This window comes from Lagopus muta, chromosome Z, assembly GCF_023343835.1.
Source record: "Lagopus muta isolate bLagMut1 chromosome Z, bLagMut1 primary, whole genome shotgun sequence".
Classification (NCBI taxonomy): Eukaryota; Metazoa; Chordata; class Aves; order Galliformes; family Phasianidae; genus Lagopus; species Lagopus muta.
Window position 1 is genome coordinate 12,281,316 of NC_064472.1, and position 15,992 is coordinate 12,297,307.

General features: G+C 37.1%; 1 protein-coding gene across 6 annotated transcripts in view; it reads left to right on the forward strand.

The window, feature by feature from the left end:
- The window catches only part of NIPBL (NIPBL cohesin loading factor), a 167,274-nt gene that overhangs the window by 56,921 nt on the left and 94,361 nt on the right, over positions 1 to 15,992 (forward strand). For all 6 annotated transcript variants that reach the window (XM_048932553.1, XM_048932552.1, XM_048932551.1 and 3 more), the window contains 3 exons: positions 3,866 to 4,009; positions 5,786 to 5,951; positions 7,006 to 7,136. In XM_048932553.1, coding sequence (XP_048788510.1) covers positions 3,946 to 4,009; positions 5,786 to 5,951; positions 7,006 to 7,136 — 361 coding nt within the window. In that variant the 5' untranslated portion in view covers positions 3,866 to 3,945. The remainder of the gene's footprint in view (positions 1 to 3,865; positions 4,010 to 5,785; positions 5,952 to 7,005; positions 7,137 to 15,992) is intronic.

The following is a 15,992-nucleotide window of genomic DNA, read 5'->3' on the forward strand; positions in this document are numbered from 1 at the left end:
AATATGGAAGTTTAAACAATTTATGGTTTATTGTATATTTGATGATTTTGTGAAGATAAGAAAAACTTCACTGCTCATTTAAATTAAAGATAGCTGATACATGAGTTGTGCTGATTTACTTTGAGGTGCAGTTGCAGACATCAGCTTTAATCATGGTACTGTGGTTATACCAATACTGTTCAGCTCCATAAGAAATGAAAACTGCTTTTTAGTTTGAGTGAGAATATTTAAAAGATTTGATAATTGCACTAATTGGAATGTGATGTATTTAAAATATTTTTTTTAGTTGAATGATTTAAAAAAATAGAGAAGTAATACCATAGTCATTCTTGCAATTTAATTTTAATCTTTTCAGGAGCATATTAGGTCAGTCATATATAAGTATTTTGTTGTTGTTATTTTGATTTTTAAGTCTAGAGATTTAAAAGTTAAAGAAAAGTTAGTTTAAAAGTTAAAGCAAACTCTGTAGTATGAGGAGTGAAATGTTTAAACATATTAGCATGTATGTTTAATTTCTGAATCCTGAGTTTGGTTACAAAGCTGACGGTACATACTGACTTACTGAACATGTGTGTTACTGTGTACAAGCTCATGCATGAACAAAGTTAAGCAATGGAAAAAAAACTTATTTTTGTTAAGGGAGATCAGAACTATTTCAACAAGGAGGAGCATTTAATAAATGCAGAATTTCAACTTTATGTGTGCTAATCAGTAGTCAGAGTACTGCAATTTTATTTGAAAGTCAGATGGTGCAGTGTTTGGGAAGAGGAAGAAAAATAAGAATGAAAACAGAACAAACTCAGCTCGTTTCTTTCCTCCCTCCCTTCCTCCCTCCCTTTTTTCTCCCGCTCCCACCCCTCCACCCCCCTTCAGTGCAGCACAGTCAGTACTGAAGGCAGTCAGTATTTTCTATTTGTGAACTATTCTATCAACCAGGTATTAACTTTATCATCCCTTTTAAGAACAAATAAGCAATCAGCTTTAAAAAATTATCTTTCTGTTAGAAATTTTCTTTGGAATGTTTATTTTACAGTAAAGGAGGATATATATATAACTGACAAAAAATGAAGGTAAAAACCAACATATTAAAGTAGTACTTAAAAAGGGTAGTTAAAAAACATTATTAATAGGATAAACTTTTTCTTTTAATATCACTTTTAATGTTTGTCGTGACTGCACTTTTTGCTATGTCTTATGATGATGTCTTTTCCTATATTATTCTTAACATATGTCGTCCTTTCACTGTTTTTCCTCACTAAGGGGTTCTTTGTATCACTTCCATTGTGTTCCGCAGTTTTTTTCTCCCTGGAATAAGTTTTACATATTCTCTGTTTCCAAGAGAGAGCAAGAATAATTAAGTGTATTCTGAACATGCAAGATGTGCTTTGCGTATATGTAAATTGGATGTGCACTTCTCTGTTTGAACTGCTACACTCTTATTCATTGTTTAGAAGCTAAATAATGCAGCAGTTCATTAATTTCCATAACTCAGACAATATACTTTCATTTTTTTTCAATCTGGAGGTAGGAATTCTGTAGCTTCAATAGTAGCTACTCTACAAAGATGATAATGTAAGGTACTATCTAAAAATTAATACGTTTTGATTCTCCTTGACTAATAGTGAGTTGCTACAATTTATTGCTTTTTACTTCTTGTTGTTCAGGCATGGAAGAAAAAGCAACAATACAACCATGTCCATCTGTCAAACCATTAATCCTTGCATGTTCTGGTGGTTTGAAGGCAAGAGCCTGTTCTTGAGTTGTCAGTTTTTCTACCCTAACTGATTGATATTTTAAATTCCCTAAATGAGTGATTTTACTAACATTCCTCATTTTTTTTTTCCACAAATTGCAATTATAATTTCAATGGACCCGAGTCTCCAGTTCTGGAATTGAGTTTTAGCTTTTTTTTTTTTTTTTTTTCCCATTTAAAAAAAAAAAAAAGAAAAAAGTGTAAGATTCAATTTTGCACTTAACATAACAAATGCAATATTTGGACTCAGATATTCCCATGTAGTTTCTTCACATTATGTTTGTAGTATAAATTAGTATCATCACTTAACCCCAATTTTTTTGTCTTTTTTCCTACTCTGCTCTGTTTACTCACATCATCATACTTACAAAAACATAGCACTCTAAGTGTCTTCTTGAGTCACCGTGCTTAGTTGCTTGCTGATGCAGGCAACCACATCCTGTCCCTTCTCTAACATCTGCTTGATCCATCTTAAATTAAAGATGTTGATTAAGTCTATTACTTCTCCAAGGAGAAGGCTGTTTCAGAAAGTGGCTGCTTTGCTGGTGGGCAGCTCTGATAACCTACCTTGCTTGCTAGTATTCATGCCTCTGTTTATTATTATATCAACATTGTTTTTTAGCATTCTTCCTTTTCAACCTTATTTATCTGCTAGAAAGAAACCACATTCCCTCTTAACCTTTGTTTTGTTAGCTAAACAAACTAACTCCTTCAGCTCTCTTAGAATGAAAGTTTCCTCCTCCACTGACCATCCTAAGCTTGCTACTTTACCAGTTCTCATTTTAAATTGCATAGCTATGGAGAAAGTTTCTAATTTAATGGTCTGGATGAATTCTTCCCATTCATCTAATTCAATTATTGTGGCAGTAATGCCAGGAAAGAACACTTACTGATAGTGGCTGCCTCTGATGTTTACACCTTATACAGGCAATCAGGAGGTGAAAGTGATAACATTTTTTTTTTTCTTGCTTCAGTGTTGCTCACTGAATTTCCAACAATATTGACATGGCTAAATACTATAAGTATTAGTAGTACTTGTGGGTTTGCTGTTGCAGACTCATCATGGTATAAGTAAGGTTGTAGTTTTGTTCTTTAAAGAAAATTTTATTATGGAACTAAGAAACCACTGAAATTCTGCATATGTTGGTGTTAGTTTCAGGTGTTTGAAGTACGTATTTGAAACTATACTGGGTGAACAAAGGCTGTTTTGTTCACAAAGGCTGTTTTTCTTTCTAGTTAAAGCAAACCAGAATAACCTAAAAATTCAGACTATCCAGTATATGCATCTGCAACCATTTCTTTAGCTTGATTTCACACCTCTAATAAACTATATTTTTAATAAACAGATATAACTTGTTGGTAATAATAAGATTGTGGCAAGTGCTGCAAATGAAATAAGTCTCTTTAACCTTATTGTTGGCTTTTTTTTGTTCGTTTGTTTTTAAATAATTCAGTTATGTGTAGGTAGGGAAACTGAAAAGTTAACTGCCATGGTTCATGACAACTTCATATCGTGTTTTCATCTCTTGCTTGGAATCTCCATGTATTTGTTAGTAAGACTGTCCAATATATTGCTGTTGGTATGACATAAAAAGAATAATTTTCACTGTTTTTTTTTCATTTTTATGTCTGTATATTATTGATTTTATTTTTGGCAGCCACCCAGTCTATGAAAAATAGTTTCTTTTCTAAAATTGAGAAGTGAATGTAGCAGCTCATCCCTTAAGCTGGTTATGGATTATGTGCTCACCACTGTACTAAAATGCAATGGAAATTTTGCTACCAATTTTCTTTCAAAATAAGATGTAAAATTCATTACTTCTTTTAATATTTTGTACTTCTAATAGTCAGATATTGAGTATTGGTACTGTATAACCCGATAGAATGTTTTGCTTGCCTTATTTTGCAGTGTTTTTGCTGAAGGGCTTTGCTTTTGACATCAGATTTTTGACTGCTTTATGCCATTTAGTGTTTACATTAACATTGTTCTACCTACTCTTGACAAATTTTATTTAGTATGTAACTGAGGTTATGGCCTGCACTTCATTTATATTGCTGAAAGTAAACCTAACATTGTAATTTCTTGGTTTTTTTCTTTTTCATTTTTTTCAGTGCTTGGGAGATGGGAAGTAATGATAGCTGGCACCTGAACTAAGATATCTGTGTAGGCACTACCATCCCAGAACTTCAGGATGAATGGGGATATGCCTCATGTTCCCATCACTACTCTTGCAGGGATTGCTAGTCTTACTGACCGTAAGTACTCTTCGTTTTTTTTTTGGTCTTTAATATATTGCTTTTTACCTTTTTGGTGAATATTTGTATTTTCAAACTATAAAAATATGAAACGCTACTTACTAAAAAAGAAAAAAAAAAATCTGATTTAAATTAGGTTTGGCATTTAAAAGATTACTTTTGTTTTGTTGCAACTTAAATTTTTAACTTAACTTGTAAATAGAGTATTTTCAAATAAAATAACGCTAATTCTAACATTTAATAAAATGTAAGTTAAAAACAAAACAATGCAATCTGAAGTAAACCTGGCACTTAAATAATTCAGAATTAAATTAATGCATCATAAACATATATGGGTAACATAAAAATAAAGAAGAAAGTAAGACGTCTTTAAATCATACATTCATCAAAAAAGAAATGTGAAATACGCTGTGCGTGTGAATATTCCTTCAATTATGTTAGAGTTGCTCTAAAATTTAGATGCTAATGAAAATAAGCAGCTTGACCTATGAGGCCTCTTTCTTGATTGTATACCATGTAAAGGAAATGGATTATTGTGATACTGTTGAAATTTGGAAAAACTTTCTAAGAGCAACTAAAGTTTACCCCAAAATTGAATTTAATTTCCTAGCTTAAAAGCAAACAAACAATGGACAACACAAACCAAAACTGATATATTTGAGTAAAAAAAATCTTGAAATATTTTTTGTGTTTTTCTGTTCGAAAATATCAAATTGAAAGATGCTACTTATATAAATCTATGTGTATATGTATTTGTTTATGCAAGCTAAATAGTGGACCATCAGGTTGCAAATCATGAGTTTCCAAACTATGGAAAATTTTCTAGAGTTAAGTCTTTACACACAAGATTCTAAGAAAAGTCAATATATGTAACTGGTAGAAATCACTGCTCAAACTTCTTCACACAAGGGGTTTTGAAACACTGAACTAGTTTAGATGGTATTAGACCCTGTGCTTAGGTGTGTTTATGCTTTTTATCTGTAATTTTCATGTAAAGTTTAGAGACTTAGGAGAAGGTAAAAAACGATAACTTGTGACTACTCTCCCCCAACCCTTTTTTTTTCCCTCTTGTGGAAAGAAGCAGCTGGAATCACATACAGTGATTATATATGTTATATTGGAAAAATAAAATAACATAAACAACTGGCATCTCCCCCCCCCTTTTTTTTTCTTCAGAATTTCCAAGTATAAAATAGAGGACCTGAAAGAATGTATTTGATTTACGTTGTTCTTTTTTGAAGCTATTTCTAATTGATCAGTTGAAACCTTCATCCTGGAGCTTTAATAAGTTTGAGTAGTCAGGTTCAGCTTGTTTTCTTGGACCCATTTGAGAATTTTTTGTTCTTTTTGGCTTATTCTTCTTGTACCAATCACCTGGTCATGGCCTATGGTTTGATGTACTTCTTTCTTTGACATATAGATGTAAGAATGCCCCTGTAAATGTTCTATGCTTATTTGTAATCCAATTGAAACATTGATGTTTTACATGAAATTCAATAAAATTCAATAAGTTCAATCCTTTTTCCCATGCTTGTGAATAGATATTTTCAGTGAATTACCCTAGTCATACCAACCAATGTCACTTGCCTTCTCTTGAGAAGATAACTTATATAGAAATTAATACAACAGAAGAATAAACTGAGAATGTAATAATGGCTCTATATTTTAAATGTATTTGTCAGGATTGTTTGTTTTCTTAATTATATGAGGTAGTAATATTTGTGTGACTGTGTTCTGCGCAATGTTTCTGAACTTCTTTCACTCCTCTGATAACAGTTTTGAACCAGCTGCCTCTTCCATCACCTTTACCTGCCACAACAACAAAGAGCCTGCTTTTCAATGGACGAATAGCTGAAGAAGTGAACTGCCTTCTGGCTTGCAGGGATGAAAATCTGGTTTCACAGCTCATCCACAGTCTCAATCAGGTGTCAACAGATCACATGTATGTATTTTGTACTTCAGTTTTATGCCATCACTGTCCTTGTTCCTTGAGATTAAAATGAACTAAGGTTGAGAAGGATGTGAGAATCTGAGCAATGGAATTGGGAAATTTTTTATTAGGTTTGTTTAGCAGATCACTACTGTGTAAGACTCAATTGTTTCATGTAACTCTGAAATATAACTTCGTTCTTTTTTGTTGTTTTTCTTTTTGATCTGGTTGAGCTGGTTGTGAGTTCAAATTTGATGGTTTTGACTGTTCTTGACTTACTTATGTTCCAGTTAGCTGAATAATGTAAAATGTATAAATTATATACCTGACATTACCCAAAGAAGAGTTTTGGTGATGACCATGTAAGATCCATGTGAATTCTGATTTAGTTATGAAAACTTTGACATTAAAAGAATCAGCAAATGTCTGCTTTTTGTTTATGAGTATTTTGTCTCTTTTTGCAATATGTCCTTTGAATTGCTTTCTGTTGACAGCATTGGTTTTTTCCTACATATTCCAAGTTATCTTGATCAAATGGAAGTAGCTATTAAAAGTCTTCAAAACAAAGAATAAAATCACGGATGTATTTACAGAAAATGTATTACGTTTTCAATAGTTCAGAGGGAATTGATATGCCATTTTCCCTTTTTAAAATAAAATATATAACCTGAATGTTATGCTTTCACGCATACCTTATTTTCACTCTTAGACTCCTTTCTTGTTATTACCCAAAGAGTTCTTCATCAGTGGGGAAGATCAAGATATGAAAGTCTAAGGCCTAAGATAGTTTCATAAGTGTTTGAAACTGGCAACCATGGATATATGTGTATTAATTTTGAAGAGCCTACAGCTAGTGTTTCTTCTGATGTTTAACAAAGAGATAAAAAAATAATAATAGTAATTAAGACAGGGAGGGACAGTGCTCTGCAGACTTGGTTTCTTCGTTCTTTATTTTAGCAATACATTTTTTTCTTTCATTTTAGCATATTTTTTTAAAATCTGACAATCATTTTTTAAAATTTGAAAATACGTTGCATTCTTAATTTGCTTTCTTCCACAATCACAGAGAACTGAAAGATAACCTTGGCAGTGATGACCCAGAGGGTGATACACCAGTTTTGCTGCAAGCTATCCTGGCAAGGAATCCTAATGTTTTCAGGGAGAAAAGCATGCAAAACAGATATGGGGTACAAAGTGGTAAGAATTTTCTATTATTTACTGATTGTATTTGTGTTCTATATATTTAAGGGCCTAATACTAGCAACAAACACATATGGACTACATCTGTGGTATCTATGCCTTACTATGTGTTTGATAATAATAGTGAGTTATGTATCTTGACATCTTCTAAAAGAGACTGTATTAATGTAAGCAGTGAAATAACTATTGGGAATTTTGGAAAATAATGTTTTATTTCCCTGCTGAAAGCTAAGCTGTGGTATACTTGATTGGATTTGATTTTAAAATAATTTATTTGAATTTTTTTCTGGCTAAGTTTGTATATCTATCTTAGTAAATAACTGAAGTTGGAAAAATACACCTTGATTTTACTGAAGATCTGTACACTTACAGTTAGTCTTTAATACCAATGGTTCTTCAGTAGTTCAGGTTTAAAGAATAAGGGTAAGTGAACCATATGTAAAAGCTTTTCTCTGCTACTGTTCTTCTCAGCATTTTCTGTTGCCATACAGGTCTTACTATCTTTTAAGCAGACTCTCTTCTGAAATTTGTATTGGTAAATAGCAAAGATTGGAGGAGACACCAAGCAAAGGAGACAGGTTCTAGATTTAGATCTGAAGACTTTTTCTCTTGCACTTGAAGTCTGTTCTTTGAGTAGCGAACTATATATTGATTAGGAGAATTTCCATTTTTTGCAGTATGCAAATATTGCTAGCATTTTAGAAATACTGATGGAAGTGTCATAAGAGTCTACAGAAGATGGAAAGTGTGAGGTATTTTGGAAAGGAAAAAATGTTAAATGATTAAGTTCATTCACTTAGATGAATAAAAAGCCACATAAGATTTGGAAAGGACTTGTGTAGGACAGAACACTAGAGAATGGAGAAATTTTATAGAATGAAAAATAGGCCTGATTCTAAATATTTAAAACTTCACTGGTCCTGAAATTTAAGGTCCGATAGCAATTACTGTATGCTGTGTTCAGTGGTAAATGTGGTAGAATGATTCTTCCAGCTGTGTGAATTGTTGAAATTGTCCTACCCATTTACAGACTGGTTCCACAAAGAGACTCTGCCTCAGTGTTTTGCACCAGTTTTGTATGGTAAAATAAATTTTTTCCAGTGGAAAAGTAAGATAATAGTTTTGGAATTCTTTCTTCCACAAGAAGATTTTGAAAGAAAGAAAACAAACTCAGATACTTTCCTTCTAAATTTTGCTAATGGTGTTGTTCAGAAGGAAGGTATTGATACAGAATTAAAAATGATGTAAAATGAAATACAAAAGAACAGGTGATGCTATTTAATATAGTTAACACAATGTTTCAAAGAACCAGAAGAGACCAGACCTGAAAAATTCTAGATCATTCCATTGTATTACATACTTTGAATTCATTTATTATTTGAAGCATTGAAGTCTTAAGTGTGAAACTGGAAAACTAGAGAGAAAGAAGGAAGAAAGTGAAGCATACCTGTAAAAAAGCTATTTTGAGATGAAGATGATCTTGGGAGGAATGTTTGAAAAAGATGGACAAAGCGTTACATCAGTTTCAGTGGGAAGGGGTACTCTCTTATCTTGAAATATGTGGGTCTTTAAGATAAGTTCAGGAAAATTTTGATAGTCTTATTAAGTGTTAATATATCCCATTCAGATATCCAAGGTGAAAGTGCTTGATATAGTTTTATTGGGTCAGGAAAGATTTGCTTTTCTTCTGTTTTGTGTGCAGGTTTTGTAATCTCTATTCAAAGTTTGTAGAAGAATTTGGTAGAGATTTTGTGGAATGCTTTTTTTTTTCAGCTAGAAGACCTTATTTTTTTTTCATAGAATCATAGAATCATAGAATCACCAAGGTTGGAAAAGACCTAAAAGATCATCCAGTCCAACCGTTCACCTATTCCCAATAGCTCCCACTAAACCATGTTCCTCAACACAACATCCAGCCTTTCCTTGAACACCCCCAGGCTCGGTGATTCCACCACCTCCCTGGGCAGTCCATTCCAGTGCCTGACCACCCTTTCTGAAAAGTAATACTTCCTCATGTCCAGCCTGAATCTCCCCTGCCGTAGCTTGAAGCCATTCCCTCCAGTCCTATCACTAATGACACGAGAGAAGAGGCCGACCCCCAGCTCACTACAGCCTCCCTTCAGGAAGTTATAGAGAGCAATAAGGTCTCCCCTGAGCCTCCTCTTCTCCAGGCTGAACATTCCCAGCTCCTTCAGCCTCTCCTCATATGGCCTGTGTTCCAGACCCCTCACCAGCTTTGTTGCCCTCCTTTGAACACGTTCCAGGGCCTCAATATCTTTCTTGCAGTGAGGGGCCCAAAACTGGACACAGTACTCGAGGTGTGGCCTCATGAGTGCTGAATATAGGGGAACAATCACCTCTCTGCTCCTGCTTGCAACACTGTTTTTGATGCAAGCCAGGATGCCCTTGGCCTTCTTGGCCACCTGGGCACACTGTCGGCTCATATTCAGCCGAGCATCAATCAATACCTCCAGGTCCATTTCCTCTATACAGTCCTCCAGCCACACCGCCCCAAGCCTGTAGCGTCGCCTGGGGTTGTTGTAGCCGAAGTGCAGGACCCGGCATTTGGCCTTGTTGAAACTCATCCCATTGGCTTCAGCCCAGCTCTTCAGCCTGTCCAGATCCATCTGTATGGCCTCGCTACCCCCAGGCAGATCCACACTTCCAGCCAATTTGGTGTCATCTGCGAATTTACTGAGGGTGCACTCGATGCCCTCATCGAGGTCATCAATAAAGATACTGAAGAGGACAGGCCACAGCACTGACCCCTGGGGAACACCACTTGTGACCGGTCGCCAGCTGGATTTGACTCCATTCACCACCACTCTCTGTGCCTGGCCCTCCAGCCAGCTCCTTACCCAGCCAAGAGTGTACCCATCCAAGCCTCGGGCTGCCAGCTTCTGCAGGAGAATGCTGTGGGAGACAGTGTCAAAGGTTTTGCTGAAGTCTAGGTAGACCACAGCAACAGCCTCATCCACCAGATGGGTCACTAGATCATAGAAGGAGATCAGGTTGGTCAAACAGGACCTGCCCTTCTGAGCCCATGCTGGCTAGGCCTGATCCCCGGCTCATCCCGCACATGCCGCATGATCTCCCTCAAGACAATCTGCTCCATAACCTTTCCTGGCACCAAGGTCAGGCTAACAGGCCTGTAGTTCCCCGGATCCTCCTTATGACCTTTCTTGTAAATGGGAGTCACATTGGCAGGCCTCCGTTCTTCTGGGACCTCACCATTCAACAGGGAGTGCTGACAGATGATGGAAAGCGGCTCAGCTATCACCTCCGCCAGTTCCCTCAGCACTCTTGGGTGGATCTCATCTGGCCCCATTGACCTGTGGCAGTCTGGTTGGAGTAGCAGGTCTCTGACTGTTTCTTCCAGAATCACAGGGGGGTTAGTGTGCTCCCCAGCCAAGATTACCAGGTCAGAGAGAGGAGTATCCTGAGGATAACTGGTCTGACTTTTAAAGACAGACATAAAGAAGGCATTCAGAACCTCTGCCTTTTCCTTATCCTCAGTGGTCACATTCCCAGCCTCATCCAACAAAGAGTGGATATTCTCCTTTGTCCTCCTCTTACTGTTAATGTATTTATAAAAGAGTTTCTTATTCCTTTTCACTCCAGCGGCTAGGTTAAATTCAAGCTGGGCTTTTGCCTTTCTGATTTCACCTCTACACATCCTAACAACTTCCCTGTATTCATTTTGAGTGGCCTGTCCCTCTTTCCACAGGCGGTAGATTCTCTTTTTCTCCCGGAGCCTCAGGAATAGCTCCCTGTTCATCCCCGCCGGCCTTCCCCGCCAGCTCATTTTGCAGCTCAGGGGGACTGCCTGCTCCTGCGCCCTTAAGACTTCCTTCTTGAAGAGCAACCAGCTCTCTTGGACCCCTTTACTCGCTAAGACTGAATGCCAGGGGACTCCCCCTATTAGTCCCTTGAACAATTCAAAGTTCGCCCTCCTGAAGTCCAAGGTAGCAATTTTACTATTCCCCCTCCAGTCTCCACCATGAATCGAGAAATCTATCATTTCATGGTCACTCTGTCCAAGACAGCCTCCAACCTCCAATATTTTCTAATATTTCAAGCTCATCTATTGTAATTTCTTCAGTCTTCTTTTTAAATACTGTCTTTCTACCTTCTGTTGAATCCAGTGTGCAGAAAAATCAGTGCTAGGTGCTGCGACCCAGCATTTGTAGTGCATGCAATTGAGAAAAAGTGAACAAAGGGGGACACCCCGACATCTGGATTACCTTCAGTCTTAGGGTGGCCTCAGCTCTTTGTTCACTTCAGTCAGATTCATCATTAGCATAGACAAAGTGAACTCAAGTTAATTTGTTCCCACCTTCTTTTCTTATTTAGGAACAGAAAAACCATGTGGCTAAAACATGTAGTAAAATTATCGGTTCAGTACAATTTTTCAAAGAAAGCAAAGGCTCCAGAAAGCTAGACAGGTTTTCAGTTTCCATAAATACAAGCTAAAGCACATTTTTTGCTGTTTTTCTTTTTTTCCCCCCAAAATTCATTTTCATCTGTAGTTCAACAAGTCTAGAGCTAGAAATGATATTCGTTGTGATTAACAAATATGATGTGGCAACAGAGATAGAAGCCTGAAGACAGGAGGAAAGCAAGTGTCACTTCTATCTTCAAAAAAAGCAGGAAGGATGATCCAGGAAACTATAGGCTCACCAAGGTCTTCAGGAAGATGATGGGAACAGGCACCTGAAGGAGAAGAAAATTATCAGGAGTACTCAGTGTGGATTCACCAAAAGGAAGCCACACTTCATCAACCTGATAAAAATCTATACGGAATTGACCAGCATGGTGGATAAGGGCGGAGTACAGGATATTATCTTCCTGAACTTCAGTAAGGCTTTTGACACATTGCCCCCATCAGATTCTCACAGAAAAGCTGATGAACTATGGGCTGGATGAACAAACAGTAAAGTGGATTGAGATCTGGGCCCATAGTGTAATCGTCAGTGGTGAAAAGTCAGTTTAGAGATCTGTTAGGAGTGGAGTACCCCAATAGTTAAAAGTGGTTGTAGTCCTGACTAACATCTTCGTTAACAGTGTGGACGATGGGGTAAAGTGCACTCTCAGCATATTCACAGATGACATGAGACTCATTGGAGTGGCTGACTCATCAGAGGGCCCTGCTGCCATCTGGAGAGACCTGGACAGGCTGGAGAGGTGGGCTGACAAGTGTTATGGAATTCAATAGGGAGAAATGCAACATCCTGTAGCTGAGAAGAAACAACCGCAGGTGCCAGTGCATGCTGTGGAAATCTGAATCAAAGGCAGCTCTACCGAAAGGGGCCTAGCAATCCTGGTGGACATTGAGTTGAACAGGAGTCAGCAGTGTGTTCTTGCTCCTAAGGAAGGCTGTACTTCCTTAGTACTTAAGTACTCTTAGCTGCAATAGGCAAAATATCTTAGTTGAGAGATCACTCAGTCAGCAGAGTGATCCTTCCTCTCTGCTCAGTACAGTGAGACCGCATTTGGAGTCCTCTGTTGAATCTTGGAACCCTAGTGCAAAAGAAACATGGACACACTGGAAAGTGTCCAACAGAAGGCTACTAAGATGATTAAGGAACTGCAGCATCTCTCCCGTGAGAAGAGGCTTGGAGAGCTGAACTCTTCAGTCCAGAGTAGAGCAAGCCCAGGGGATCTCATCAGTGTTAAATAAAGACTTGAAAGGAACGTTCAAAGAAGACAGAACCAGGCTCCTTTCAGTGTGTCTTGTGTCAGGATAAGAGGCAGTAGGCACAAACTGGAACAGAATTTCCTTCTAAGTATCACAACACTGTGTGAGTGACTGAACTCTAGCCCAGAGAGGTTGAGGGAGCTTCCCTGGGGATCTTCAAGGCTGCCTGGACCTGGTCCTAGGTATGGCACCCTTCTCTGGGTGTCCCTGCTTGAGCAGGGCTTGGGACTTGGGCTAGAAAGTCCCTTTCCACCTCAACCATTCTGTTATTTTAAGAATGCAAGAATGAGATAGTATGTAGTATGTGGACACCTTTTTTTTTTTTTTTTCCTTATCCTCTTTTCCCTCTCAGTTCTTTGTGCATTTTGACAGATATTTGGAAGCTGAATTAGTGTTTTGCTGAAGGCTGGTATCCTTAGCACAGCTTAAGCTTCTAAAGGTCTTAAAATTCATAATATAACTTGTTCATTTTTGAGGGCTTAAAATATTTATGTCTTTCAAAAAGTTTGTGTTGATTAGATTTTTTTTTTCCATTTATACAATAAAGCAAGCAGAGGTGCATGTAGGAAAACATTGCAGAGGAATGTTATCAATTGAGTGTCCGTCTTACTGAAAAATCACCAGTAGGTCAGCATTCACAGATTAAACATGCATGATGCTATAAAACAGTTTAGTCATAGTTAACAAGCATTTTATGTGAGCCACTTCTTTGTGTAGTATATTCTTTGACAGTTACTTGAAGTGCAAAAATTGAAATTATTTTTATTACTTTTCTCTAAGCAAAAAAAGTAGTCACAATCAGAAGTGTATGTTAAAGAAACTTCTTATAAGAATGTTATTATTGGGATGATAGTTTCTCAGTACTACATGCTACCAAATCCACAGAATCATAGAGTTTGGAAGAGACCTCAGGAGATCATCTCATCCACCCTCTGCTAAAGCAGGTTCCCTAGAGCAGGTTGCACATGAAAGCATCCAAGCAGGCTTTTTTAATATCTCCAGAGAAGACTCCACAACCTCTCTGGTCAGCCTTTTCCAGTGGTCTGTCACTCTTAAAATAAAGATTTTTCTCATGTTCAGATGGAAAACTTCCTGTGTTCCAGTTTGTATCCCTTGTCCTGTCATTGGACATCACCAAAAAGAACCTGGCCCCATGCACTTAACATCCACCCCTTAGCTATTTATAAGCATTGATAAAATCCCTTCGCAGTTTTTTCCAGACTTAAATGTCAAAATTAAAGTTGCACTTAAAAAATTCTTAGATGTTTAAGATCTGGAAATACATAATGGAGCCATAAATCTGCTGTGATATGACAACATTGTACAAGATATTTTAGAGTTGGTGACCTCAAACTACGTTCAGTTCCTTTGCAGTCTAAATGCAGTCTTATTTTTATCCCTTCCTTGTTTTTCTTGTTATTTCATTATCATGAAGACTTGAAAACTTTTGAGATACAGTTTTACTCTGCAGGATATAGATTGCATCCCTCCAACATGCTGCCACTCTCTTCTTTCTATGCCATCTTTTTCTCTTCTTGCCCTTCTCAATATAAATAGAGCTGTGAGAGCTGTCTGCCACAAAACAAGCTAAAGATTTTTGAATTATATTTTTAAAAAAATCATTGAAAAAATAATTTATTCTGTTAAACTAAAACCTACCACATCTGTGGATCAATTTTAGTTTAGTTTAGTTTAAATTTGAGGATAGAAGTATTTTTGAAATGCTATCTCTGCTTTAAACACAAAATGAAATCTTTTCTGTATAGTTCATATAAAATTGCATGGCATTTGTATAGTTTTAATATGGGCGTGTTCTGTCATCTTTCCGTATGTTGGTAACTAATCATACAATCAATTTACTGTTCTCAGAATAAGGCAAATTAATTCTTACTTACCTGCATGGCTTGCTAATATTCTTATAAAAGAAGTTTAAAATTCTAGGTTTGGTCCTGCATGTTTCAACTTAATTGGTGACAAGACTTGATTTTTTTATGTATCTTTCTGGATTTCTCTGTCACAGAATCACAGAATGGTTCAGTTTGGGAGGGACCTTTAAATCCATCTGATTCTCATGACCCAGCCATGGTTATGCTTGCCCTGACTTAGTGGTTGGGTTGCGCAGTGCTCAACCTGGCCTTGAGTACCTCCGGGGATGGGGCATCCACTGCTTCTCTTGGTAGCCTGGTCCAGTACCTCACCACCCTCACAGTTCAAATAGTTTGGCAAAAAAAAAAAAAAGAGAGAAAAATTATAACTACCTGGTGACTAGTATATCTTTGTTAGTGTCTTCAATACATGAACTGGGCACTGAGGGATCTTCCTCAAACAGAAAATCACTGTACAGGAAATGCCCAGGGAATATTTCGCACATTCCTTTCTGTGGTTTGTACCTGTGGACAGGAGTTTATTTCTCATCTCCTCTGTAAGAGACAGCCAGTGTTCACTGAAGCAAGCTTTGCAGGAGTTGAGGCATTCTCTGCTGTTACTCAGGATAATGAAATAACATTTCTACTGAAGTATGAAGATATCTGATTTTTTTCAGCACAACTAGGGATTTTCACTCCTAATCTAGGCTAGTTTAAATGTGTTAATTTGGTTGGAATGCAGCACTTCACACCTACTGGGAAGGTGATAACAGCTGCATTCTTGAGGGATTATCACATCTCATCTCTGTTGGGAAAAAAAGAAAGGAAAAAGGTTGAGAGGGAAGATTTCTGAAAAAAGCTTTTCTTCTGTAAATATTGCAGTCATTGAAATCAGTGATAGTGGGCTGGATGGCCAATCTAAACCAGGCTCTGAGCAACCAGATCTAGCTTCGGATGTCCCTTCATTGCCAGGGATTTGGAGTATATGACCTTTAAGGGTCCTTTCCAACTCTAAGGCTTCTAAGATTCTCTGATTCTGTGACAGTACTTGGAGGATTGATAAGATAGAATCTAAGCATTCTATGAAATAGAATATAGTATAAAATAGCAATAGTATAAAATATTGCAACACTGACATGCTTTCACCCATTTCTGTGAGTCACTTGTTATGGCTTCCTAAACCTTAGTTTGTACATGGATTCTGATTCTGTTTAAATATGAGATACTTTATTCTGTCATTAAAATCACGTGATTAAAGATCATAAAAGTTTTAATGTGCTTTCACTGTTT